Source organism: Chenopodium album, chromosome 3 (genome assembly GCF_948465745.1).
Source record: "Chenopodium album chromosome 3, dcCheAlbu1.1, whole genome shotgun sequence".
In the NCBI taxonomy this organism is placed as follows: domain Eukaryota; kingdom Viridiplantae; phylum Streptophyta; class Magnoliopsida; order Caryophyllales; family Amaranthaceae; genus Chenopodium; species Chenopodium album.
In genome coordinates, this window is record NC_137836.1 from 51,300,643 (window position 1) to 51,312,792 (window position 12,150).

Genomic DNA, 12,150 nt, shown 5'->3' on the forward strand with positions numbered 1-12,150 from the left:
AGTTCAACCCCCTTCCCATGAACATGATAGTAATATGGAAAATGTCAATGCTATGAATTTTGCTCCTAGAATGGGAAATGTAGGAAACTTAAGGCCAAACTCCAATCAAATGGGGAATTGGAATCAAGGTGGAAACCGTGGTTGGAACTAAAATGGTGGTGGTTATGATAACCAATACCATGGTGGGGGAGGCCCTTCCAATTTCAATGGAAGAGGCTACTCTAACCAAAGAAGATATGGTAATCAAAACCAACAACCTAATTCCCGATACCATGACCATCAAAATCAAAATTTTGGTGACCAAAGTAACATGGGAAATAATCAACAAGGAAATGTTCCTAACCAAGGCACCGGAGGCAATAGGGGCCAATTTGTTTCTAACTATGCCCAAACTAATAGGCCTCCGGGTTTCCATCAACCCCAACTTCCTCCACCTCAACAACCTCTTCAACTTGAAGCCCCTCCAATAGATCCCGTGATGGCTAAATTAGATGCTCTTTTAAAAATGCGTGAGGAGGATCAAAAGAAACATGAAGAGGCTCAAAAACGAACCAATACTCATATGAAAATGCTTGAGACTCAAATTGCTCAACTTGCATCTAATTCATCCCCTTCTTCTTCTTTTCCTTCTTCTTCTCACATCCCAAGTCAAGGAGTCAACCCAAAACCTTTGTATGCCGTGACAACAAGGAGTGGGAAGGTAGTAGGGAGTGACCCTTTAATTGAGGAAGAACCCCAAGAAGAGGTGGAGTTAGAGAATGAGGGTGAAAAACCCAATGAGCCATTGAGTGTTGAAAAGGAAAAACATGTTGAGGTGCTCAAGGAAAAAGAAGCCACCCCCTTGCCCCTAAATCGCCAACCTAGAGAGGAGAAGCTACCCTTTCCACAACGATTTGTGAGAGCTAAACTTGATGCCCAATTTGGGAAGTTTTTGGAAGTCATTAAGAATTTGCATATCTCCGTCCCTTTTGTTGATGCTATGAAGCAAATGCCCTACTATTCCAAATTTTTGAAAGATCTTTTGAGTGGGAGAAGGGAGTGTGAGACGGTGAGTTTAACCGCCAATTGTAGTGCAATTCTTTCCAACAAACTACCTACCAAATTGAAAGATCCGGGTAACTTTTCCATCCCTTGCTCTATCAATGGCATTGAATTTGATAAAGCCTTGTGTGACTTAGGAGCAAGTGTGAGTCTCATGCCTAATTCCGTCTACCAAAAGCTTAGTGTAGGAACCCTCTCTCCCACTAACATTACTCTCCAACTAGCGGACCGTTCCGTTAAGTTCCCCATGGGAAAAGTTGAGGACATTCCCCTTAGGGTAGGAAAGTTCACATTCCCCGTGGATTTCTATGTGCTAGAGATGGATGAGGATGAGAGGATTCCTATAATTTTGGGTAGGCCATTTCTAGCCACTTCTAGAGCTATCATCGATGTGAAGGAGGGGAAGATATCCTTGAAAATTGACAATGATTCTATTGAGTTTGATTTGAACAATGTCATGCAACAACCCTCCTCAAGTGGTGAATGCTTTAGGGTAGATATTCTTGATACGGTTCTTGACGAATTTTCTCGCTCCCACTTGCATGCCACTAATGATCCCCTTGAAAGTGTGTTGTTGAATGAATCAAAGATAGGTACTCACAAAGAAGACATACAATTCTATGAGGATTTGCTTGAGGAAAGCAAGGAGTGCAAGGGCGCGAGCATGGAAGAAGAGGCTCCTTACATTCATGACCTCTTTCAAGTTGAAGAAAGAGAAGAGAGCCCCAATGGTAAGGGAGCACCAAAGGTAAACTTGAAACCTCTACCTTTGGGCTTGAGGTATACATTTCTTGGTCCCAATGAGTCTTTCCCCGTGATTGTAAATTCTAACCTAACGGAGGAGCAAACCTCCCTCTTGATCAATGTTTTGAGAAATCACAAAAAAGCTTTGGGTTATACCATTGATCTCTTAGTTTAATCTCTTAGTTATTCACACTTCTTGTCCTGAGATAGCTTAAAGTTTTAAGTAGTGAATGCGGTGTTTATGCATGTCTCCTTGTGGTTCGACCCCTCTATTTACCCTATACACGTATTAGGTTGGTAGAGCGTTATAAATTAATTTGACTTAGGTGTAGTCGCTCAACGACACGATTATTCCCTTGTCACTAACCCACTCAAGGTCTCATATATTCAGCTTGAATAAAGCCGAGATAAGTGGCAGAGACCCCCAAGGATGGTTAATAGGAACCGTGATACCAGCAAGTGGTGTGACTTCCACAGAGGCCATGGCCACACCACTGAAGAATGCACACACTTGAAGGATAACATAGTAGATTTAGTCAGGAGAGGGTACCTGTATCAGTTTAAGCAGCGCGATGACCCTCCCAGAAGGAGGGACGAGGATAAAACAGGTCGCGCTGACCGCAGAGGAGGTCATAGGGGTCCCGCTGGAGACGGAGACAGAGATGGCAAGCCAGAAGGCAGGGTATATGTGATCAGTGGGGGTCCGGTGCATGGAGGAACGGTTAACAGAGCACGGGCTGACCTGCGGGTGATGATACATCAGATAAACGACAATGAGAAGCGTAGATGGCCACCTCTTCCCCCGTAGCCTCGAGCCACGTTTGACGAGTATGACCAGAAAGGCATAATTTACCCTCATGATGATCCATTGGTAGTGACAATGAGAATTGCAAACTGGGAAGTGGATAGGATATTGATAGATGGAGGCTGCTCAGCCAACATCATATACATCAGCGCGTTCAACGGGCTGAAGTTGGACAAGAAGGATCTGAAGAGGGTGAGTTACGAAGTCACCGGGTTCAATGGATCAGGGCTAACCCCGGAAGGCATAATCGAGCTCTCAGTCCGGGTGGGTGAGATATCAAGAAGGCGTGATGTTCGAGCAAAATTCCTTGTGATAAACTCTCCTTCACCCTACAATGTGATCATAGGAAGATCACTCATCCACAAAATAGGCGGAGTGGTATCCACCTATCACCTTGCCATGGCCTACACAACTAATGAGGGACGGTTAGCAAAGCTCAGAGGAAGTCGGAAGACAGCTCAACAATGTTACATAACTGCCCTAAAGCAGCCCGCAAAAACCAGAAAGTAGCCTGGCTTAGACAGAAGGCCCCCTGAGCAGGCTGAGAGAAAGTTAAGGAAAAGGAAGCGTGAAGAATATCACAGGGAAAAGGATAAACAAAAGTTAGCAATGGAAAACTTCGAGCCTGCAAAAGAGGAGATGGCTAGACCACTTCCTAGTGGGGAGCATGTCACAGTCGAGCTCACAGAAGGTGACCCCTCGAGAACGGTGAAAATTGGGAAAGACATTGATCCAGGAGTAGGGGTACACCTCGTAGAGCTGCTGAGGAAGAACAAGGATATTTTTGCATTTTCCGCAGATGAGATGCCCGGAATTGACCCTTTGGTCATGGTACACAGGTTGAATGTGAAGGAGGATATTAAGCCAGTTAGGCAGAAAAGGCAAAGCTTCTCCACGAAGAAAAATCAAGCAATCAAGGAGGAGGTGGAGAAACTCTTGGAGGCAGGATTCATTGAACCTTGTGACTACCCATAGTGGTTAGCCAACGTGGTAGTGGTGAAGAAAGCAAATGGCCAGTGGAGAATGTGTGTTGATTTCACCGATCTCAATAAGGCATGCGCAAAAGACTGTTACCCGCTGCCACGGATCGATCAGCTTGTAGACTCAACCAGCGAGCACGCCTTGCTAAGCTTCATGAACGCCTTCTTAGGGTACCATCAGATCAACCTGCATGAACCAGACCGGCAGAAAACCGCATTCATCACCAAAGAGGGAGTGTACAATTACATAGCTATGCCCTTCGGGCTGAAGAATGCTGGGGCAGCCTTTCAGAAGGCAATGGTTAGAGTATTCCTACACCAGAAGGGTAGAAATGTTGAAGTATACGTTGACGACTCAATTGTTAAAAGCGTCACACAGGCAGGGCATATCATGGATCTGGAAGAAACATTTGCCACCCTAAACAAGTATAAAATCAAACTCAACCCGAAGAAATGTGTCTTTGGAGTGAGCTCAGGGAAGTTCTTAGGTTTTCTGATCAGCGAGAAGGGATAGACGTAAATCCAGAAAAGGTCGAAGCAGTCCTAAGCCTGCCTGAGCCTAACTGCCTCAAGGATATCATGCGGTTGACGGGCAGAATGGCCGCGCTGACCAGGTTCATCAGCAAGTCAGCGGATAGGGCTCTACTGTGCTATCAGCTACTGAAAGGGAACAGAGATTTTAAGTGGGGAGCCAAAGAAAAAGAAGCCTTTGAGGGTATTAAGGAGCATCTGACTAAGCTCCCAACAATGATAAGCCCGGAGCTGAGGGAAAAGTTGCAACTGTACATCTCTGCGTCAATACAGACAGTCGCAGCCGTTCTGCTGGTGGAAAGGCAAAAGCAGCAGAGGCCAATATACTTGGTGAGCCATGTAATGACTGAGGCAGAACAAAGGTACCCATTGGTAGAGAAGCTGGCCTTCGCAGTGGTCACTACAACAAGAAAACTAAAACCATATTTTGACGTGCATGTAATACAAGTCCTCACAAATCACCCACTGGAAAAAGCGTTATAGAAAATGGATGCTTCAGGCAGACTCCTAAAGTGGGCAATTGAACTTTCTGAGTACGAATTCGAGGTCAAACCTAGGGAAGCCATCAAGGCTCAAGCCTTAACGGACTTCATAGTGGAAGCCTCCTATGAGGAAAAAGAGGATGATATTGGGGTCTGGAAGGTGGAAGTAAATGGATCCTCAACCCAAACGGGAAGTGGAGCAGGAGTCATAATAACATAAACAGAGGGAAATGTATTCGAGTACGCCATAAAGTTCAAGTTCAAAGCATCAAACAACGAAGCAGAGTACGAAGCAGCGCTGGCAGGCCTACGTCTGAGCATCGCAGCGGGAGCCCGCAAAGTACATCTACAAACTGATTCTCAGTTGTTGCTAGCCAATTGCAGGGAGCGTACGAGATTAGAGAAGCCGCCATGCTGAAATATGTAACTAAAGTAAAGGAGTTGGCAGCTCAGCTAGTCCACTTTCAGATAGACTAAGTTCCCAGAGCAGGAAATTCCCAGGCTGACGCTTTATCTAAGTTAGCCAATTCCACATTACAGAGCCTCACAAGGACAGTGATGGTTGAAGTCCTAGAGGAAAGCAGTATTACCGAAAAGGAGCAGGTAAACAGCATAGAACAACAGAGGGCTTGGTTTTCAGACATTCTGGCATACAAAGTTCATGGCTCGCTGCCCGATGACGAAGTACAAGCTAAGAAGGTGAAGAAGGACGCCAATTGGTATGTGGTGATGAATGGGGAGCTCAACAAGAAAGGCTTCTCAAAACCACTGCTGAGGTGCGTCCTAGAGTGGGAGCAGGAAGGAATTATGGAAGAAGCCAACTTGGGAATATGCGCTAACCACATTGGTGGAAAGGCATTGGGAATAGAAGTCCTCAGAAGGGGGGCATACTGGCCAACTCTCACGCAAGACGCGCTAGCATATGTAAAAAAAATGCGACAAGTGTCAAAAGTATTCGCCAGTTATAAATCAACCAGCAAATGATCTAACTCCAATCCTCAACCCGATCACGTTTGCTCAGTGGGGAATGGACATATTGGGACCTTTCACCACTGGGTCAGCGGGCAGGAAGTATCTCATCGTGGCAGTAGATTATTTTACAAAGTGGATAGAAGCTGAACCCACTAAGTACATAAAGGCAATCCAAGTAAGGACATTCATATGGAAAAACATCATCACAAGATTCGGCGTGCCACAGTGCATAGTCTTTGATCATGGTTGTCAGTTCGACTGTGACACCATCAAGGACTACCTGGAGGACATGGGCACCAAGTATGCAAGTGCCTCAGTCTGCCATCCGCAGAGTAATGGCCAGGCAGAAGCAACAAACAAGCTGATCCTGACAGCCTTGCAAAGGAAGCTGGAGGAATACAAAGGCCTATGGGAAGACCTAGTCCCAGAGGTCCTGTGGGCAAATAGAACCACTGAGAAAGAGTCCACTAGTAAAAGCCCTTTCACCTTGGCCTATGGGGCTGATGCATTCGTCCGAGTGGAAGTGCAAATTCCCAGCCTGAGGATACATCACTATAAGCAACAAGGAAACGAAAAGCGCATGCTGGAAGAGCTAGATTTCCTACCAGAAGTAAGGCTAAAAGCAGCTCTCAAGCTGGCTGCCCAAAAGAGCAGAATTTCAAAAGCTTTTAACAAGAGAGTCAAGCATAGAGAGCTCCACCCCGGAGATTTAGTCCTTAGAAGGACAGTAGCAGTGGGAAGAGGAAATCAGCATGGAAAGTTGTCAGCGAACTGGGAAGGCCCTTTCATCATTCACGAGCAGGTTGGACCAGGAGCATTCCTCCTTGCAGATCAAGAAGGTCAGGTCTTAAGAAACAGTTTCAATGACGATGTGTTAAAGAAATATTTTGTTCAAATAGCCTGAAAAAACAAATGTAGTTGTTTCAAGTTTGATAAACCTTTATTCAGTTCATGTTATGTTAATTAAGGCATTTGAGCCATTTTTATTCAATGAAATACAAGCCTCTGCGTGAGGAGTATGTTGCGTAAATCTATTTAATATGTTATGCCCTAGCATAATATGCTAACATGCAGACATCAAACAAGAATAATTATAAAGTGTTAGAGGTAAAAAAAAAAAAAAAAAACTCTAGCACAAAGTGGCAAAGTACCGTTAAAACGACAAGTTAAAGCATTCCTCCCTAAAACTTCACCTCCCCTGCTCAAAGCAAAATAGGGCACCACCTCGGGGACGCCTGAGGGGGAGTCCTGGCACGTTCAGCTTGAGTAGGAGAGAAAAGAGGAAACGAATAAGATGAGCTACGTGGGAAACACTAAGGTTCTCTTAGTCCCACTTAGCCCACCTCTTTGAGGGGGAGAGGAAAGGAGGAGACAGACATACAGTAAGCCCTTACGAAAAGAAGTAAGCAGGCACAAAACGACAAGTCGCAGCATAAACAAGTTGAACGACATAAACAAGTCACAACATAAACAAGCTGAACGACATAAATAAGTCACAGCAAAACAAGCTGAATGAAATAAAGAAAAAGAAAAGATGATCGACACAAATAAGTCTCAGCAGGGAAGATTAAATAACGAGCAATCGAAAAATTAATCAGCATGCAAACCAATCTCTACAAAAATCAAGCAGAGTACATAGTGCACAAGCATCCAAAGCAAACAAGATAGGAGGAGCAAAGCTCACAAGGGCTCCTGCTAAGCACAGTTGGGAGAAGGAGAGCAAAAGAGCCCTCAGCAACCAAATCAGGAAATCAGTGAAGCCCAACCTACGAGGTTTCACCAAATACAACACAGAGATTGTTGTGCCAAGGTCTAGGTACTGCTATACCTTGGCCCAGTAGCAATTCCGGACAAATACGCAGACTATGAAATAATCAGCAGGTGAAATGACAAAAGCATTCAGCAAGATAAATCATCATAGTTACAAAGCTGAACCCCTGCCCACCAAGGTAGAGTAAACATCCAGCAAGTTAATTACAACATATGCAACGCTAAGCCCTCGTCCACCCAGACAAGGAAATACTCAACGAATATGGTTGGAAAAATGTAAAGTTAAGTCAAGCTAGACAGGTCCAGCAACAAAAGATAAAATGTTCAGCAGAAACATAGAGAAATAAAATCTTCGGCGGCTATACACCCCAAAGATAGCAATAAAAATTACTTAGTTACTACTGATCTAGGTGAGGGGAACTCAGAAGAACCACTGGAGTAGGAGGGTGACAGCCGCTATAGCCTTTATTGGTCACCAGCCAAAGACTCCACTCCAATAGCCGCAACAACATCAGGGCAGAGAGGAACCTCTAAGTTCTAAACAGCGTGGTCAAGAACCTTGCAGCTAATAACACGAGGATGATTAGCAGGGAAATTAAATGTGCCAGCCTCTCCCGCAACCTCAACCTTAGCCCAAAAAGCGTTGAAACGAGCCTGCGGCTCCACACCCTCACCATATAAGTTGCTTAGGCACCGAGCTGCAGCCTCCCATCCACCATCATAGCGATCAGCTAGCAACATAGCAAAAACTAGGGAGAGCACGAAGGCTTTGAGTGCCTCCTTCCCGGCAGCTTCCAGCTCAGCAGTGTGCGCAGCTCGCAAATCTGCAACCTCTGCCTCCAACGTTTGCACACTGGCTTGAGAGGTCTTCAGTTGCTCCTCGCAGCCCTTCAACTTGGTCTGAGTGAGCGGAAATTCTCCCAACTGGAGCTGCAGGGCGTCCGCCCTCTTCCTCAGTGGAGTTATTTCACTGACCATAGCATCTCTTTCAGCCTGAGCTTGTTGAACCTCCAAATTCTTCTGAGAGAGAGTTATGCCCTGATTCTGATACTCCTTCTCCACTAATAGCAGAGCATTGGATAAATCTCCCATAGACATAACAAGCTGCAAGAAAGGCAGAGGGAAGGAGGAGTGAGCCAAAGAAAAGGTTAACTAAAAATAAAAGTAAAACAAGACAGTAACAATAGAGCAAGCAGAGAAGAAAAGAAAAGCTAAAATGAAAAAGAGAAAGGCCAAAAGCATAAACTAACCTTCTGCAGGTCATGGCAGGCCGTAGTAGCTGGGAGGCTGATTAAGCTGCGCGTAGAATCAAACAGAAGACGAACCCTTGAGTCAGGCAGTACCCCAAAGTACCACCTTTCTAAGGATCGTCCACAAACAAAGACTCATCAGCCCTCACATTCATCAAGGGCCGAAAGGGAGCATTCTCAGCTCCAGCAGGGCAGAGTATTGGGCGGAGACGGACAACAATGGGAACCTCAGAAAACTCAATAGCCCCAGGAGGGAGGAAAGTTCCTCTAGCATAAAGTGGAGGTAGCAGACAGAGGGTTCTCAAAAGCATCACTCAAGAATTGGTGAACACAACGGTTAAGTTCACTAGAATTCTGAGTGTCCACCCCCCATCAACATTCCCATCTGGAAGCCCGGTGTTGGCGGATGCAGATGCAAGAGGATCAAGACCAGGAGAGGTGCGAGCCTTTTTCGCTTCCGGCTCATCTCTAGCAGGGGTAGAGGACACTGGATCATCCTCCAAGTCGATAATTGGACGATCCTGCTAGTGAGAACCCCCTGCCTGGGAGAGCCCACCCCTTGAAGCACTTCGAAGCCGCCCTCTCAGCCCGTAGGGACGCGGCGGACATCTAGGAAGCTCTATGACAGTCTCGTCAGGGAGCTGAAAGTCAGTGGCTGCAGCAGAAGGGACAGTAGTATCCTTCGCAGCAATAGAATCATCAACAAAAGAAGGAAATAGTAGAACATGCTTAGCAGAAGAAATGGGTTTTTCACCCACAGCAGCGGTCTCAGCCCCCTCAAAGGGAAACTAAAGAACACTATTAGCAAAATCATAGGCAATAGCTTTTGGATCATCAGAAGCTTGATAACGTTGTCTTTTGGCAGTAGAAGTCTGAGGTGCCACCTAGCCGGAAGACGCGACAGACTACTTCTTAGGGGAAGCATCAGGTGCCACTAACGCCTTAGATTCTGAAGCCACCCTTCGAGGAGTAGGCCGAGTCTCACGCCTACTCCCAACAGTAGAGGACGAAGGCTCAGCCTTAGCGCGGCTGGACCCAGCACGCTCGCCAATAGTTGCTGTGCCAAAGACAGCCCGCAGCTCAGTAGGAGCTAACCTCACCTCACCCTTCAGAGAGCCCGCAAACACCTCCAGCGTGTCAAAGAGCTGAGGAGGATTCTCAGGGGTAGCAGTCAAAGGGTCTTTCCAATTATCAGCAACCTAAGCATACGTTTGTCCAACTTATCATAGCCTGAAAAGCAAAAGGGCAGAAAAGTCGAGGAAAAAAAGAAAGGACAGAAAGTTGAAAACTTACCAGACTCATGCGTACGGCACAAACGCATAGTAGAGAGCTGTTACCCATAATATATATTGAGTTGGGCAGCCAAATCTTGGGGAACTTAGAGTCACCAGTCCCCGCTCCTTGCAAAGCCTCAAAAGCCTCTGTCTCACGGGCATGCTCAGTAGGGGAGACGGTAACTCCAGCCATGTTAGTGCGGATCTCACTGAAGTTGCGCGGTGCAGCAAAATTAGAAGGCACCTTCACCCAGAAAAATTTGCCAGTCCAGTCCCTAAAACGGCCAAGTTTTGGGTAGGACAAGACTCTGCTCTCCTTAAGAGCAACATAATACCACCCTGACTTAGTCCCAGAAGCAGATCTCTTCAGGCTCATCAAAGACTTGAACAGATGTAGGGACTCAGGATACCTTCAAAACCTCAAAAACCACAGCAAACATATCAAAGTATGAAGGGAAGCAGGATGCACCAGAGATATACAGATATTGAAGGCACGTAGCAACTTCTCCAGGGTGGGGTCTAGAGGGAACCTCAAGCCCAAATCCAGCTGTGAAGCAAACACAACAACATGACCAGCAGGAGGAGCTAATAGCTTCGCACCATCACCATGGAGAACCAGCTCGTAACCCTCCCCAAAACCATAGAATTTCTGCCCAACACAGCCTGGTTCGGCCTCTTAGCATCCTTACGCCAGCTGGAGTCCAGCACACAATTGTTTGGCCCATAAAATTTGTCATCCAGAAAAAACTCAACTCTGCCCTCCTCTACGGGCTCCACAACGTAAGTGGGCTGACAGTCATAATAGGAGCGGTCACCAGGAGACTCAGTCATCCTGCCCAATTGAACAGCTGGAGAAGGAGACGGTGATGGAGTCTCAGTGTTGCCACCTCGCACTACATAACAGTCAAACCGATGCACGTCAGCCATGTTATCAAGCCAAGCAAAACTGTTTAAAGGCTGAACATGGTGAATGGGGCTAACAAGAGACACGCCAGGGGGATTAGCCTTGATAGCGTCAGCTAACATTTTATGGCGCATTGCGCGCATCCTCAAACGGGTGAGATGGGATAAAGGAAACCCATCCAGCATGAGCACCCGCTCGCAATAAGGATCAAAGAAGTCAGGACGGGGTTCGCGCTGGAAAGGGCGAAAAGCGCTACCCACAGCGAGATGACTACTGCCCGACCTAGACGTAGTAACAGGAGTCGCAGTAGTACCCATCCCACTCGCAGCGGGGGGAAAGTTAGAAGGCATAACAGTTTGTACAGGAATAGGAGAAGAAGAAGGAGAAACGGGGGAAGTGTGCGCAGAGCGCTCACTTGAAAGAGAGGATCGGGAAGAAGAATCCGATCCAGTGGCCGTTTGAGGCTCATTCATGTTTTGACTATCAAAAGCGTCAGACATTATGAAATCTACAATGAAATACAAGCCCACAAAGAGAAGAAAAAGCAATGGGGCACCAGAAAATCAAAAGATCAGTTTAGGAAACAAGAACAACGAAGGAATAAGAAGAAAAAACTAAGAATGCAATTACAACAACAAGGAGAAAAATTTGAACAACGACAGTTGGGAAGAATCAAAAGATACAATTTTGTGATAGAATAAGGCAAAAAGAAGCGAAATTGGGTAAATACATATGACAAAAGGTACAAAGTAAGTACCTTTAGGAGAAAAAGTTGTAGAAGCAACAGAATACAACAACAATGGCGATCGCAAGAACCCGAACAAGACGAAGTTCAAAACTGCAAACAAGAAAGGCAACAGAAAAACAAATCAGTGAAGTGTAGGAGCAAAAACAGGGAAAATGAAGCAAAATAAGGGCGAGAAAGACAAGCACTTACCACAACAATCGAAGAACACAAGCATTTGAAGGAGAGAAATGAAGAGCAAAAATTTTGAAAGGATAAAAATAGAGAAGGGAAGATGAAAAATTGGAAAAGTAAAAGAAGTGAATGTAAAAGGGGACAATGAATTTAATACGGAGTAAAGAGGCGGTTAGGCACAAAGCAAAACCAAACCGCCATGTCCCTTTAGTAAAAGCAAAACTAACGGCCTAGATCATCGACACGTGTCCCACTCATGCAAACATTGTTCCCGCAAAAAAAAAAGATAATAAAAATAAGAATAATAAGAATACACACTTTAGCGGGAGTGATCGAAAATCCTCTCCGCACGCTCGTCATTTCTCAGACTTCAGCGGGAGTGATCGAAAATCCTCTCTTCAAGCTCGTCATTTCTCAAACTTTAGCCGGAGTGATCGAAATTCCTCTCCGCAAGCTCGTCATTTCTCAGACTTCAGCA

At 45.7% G+C, this 12,150-nt stretch overlaps 1 protein-coding gene across 1 annotated transcript; it reads left to right on the forward strand.

Moving 5' to 3' along the window:
- Nucleotides 1-2,665: 2,665 nt before the first annotated feature.
- LOC145625103 (uncharacterized) lies at nucleotides 2,666-3,100 on the forward strand. The gene has a single exon (XM_081678186.1). The coding sequence runs from the start codon at nucleotides 2,666-2,668 to the stop codon at nucleotides 3,098-3,100; it is 435 nt and encodes a 144-aa protein (XP_081534312.1).
- The last annotated feature ends 9,050 nt before the right edge of the window (nucleotides 3,101-12,150 follow it).

What these genes read in the sequence shown, in the direction of transcription:
- LOC145625103 (XM_081678186.1), top strand. Translation starts at nt 2,666, where the DNA reads ATGAGAATTGCAAACTGGGAAGTGGATAGGATATTGATAGATGGAGGC.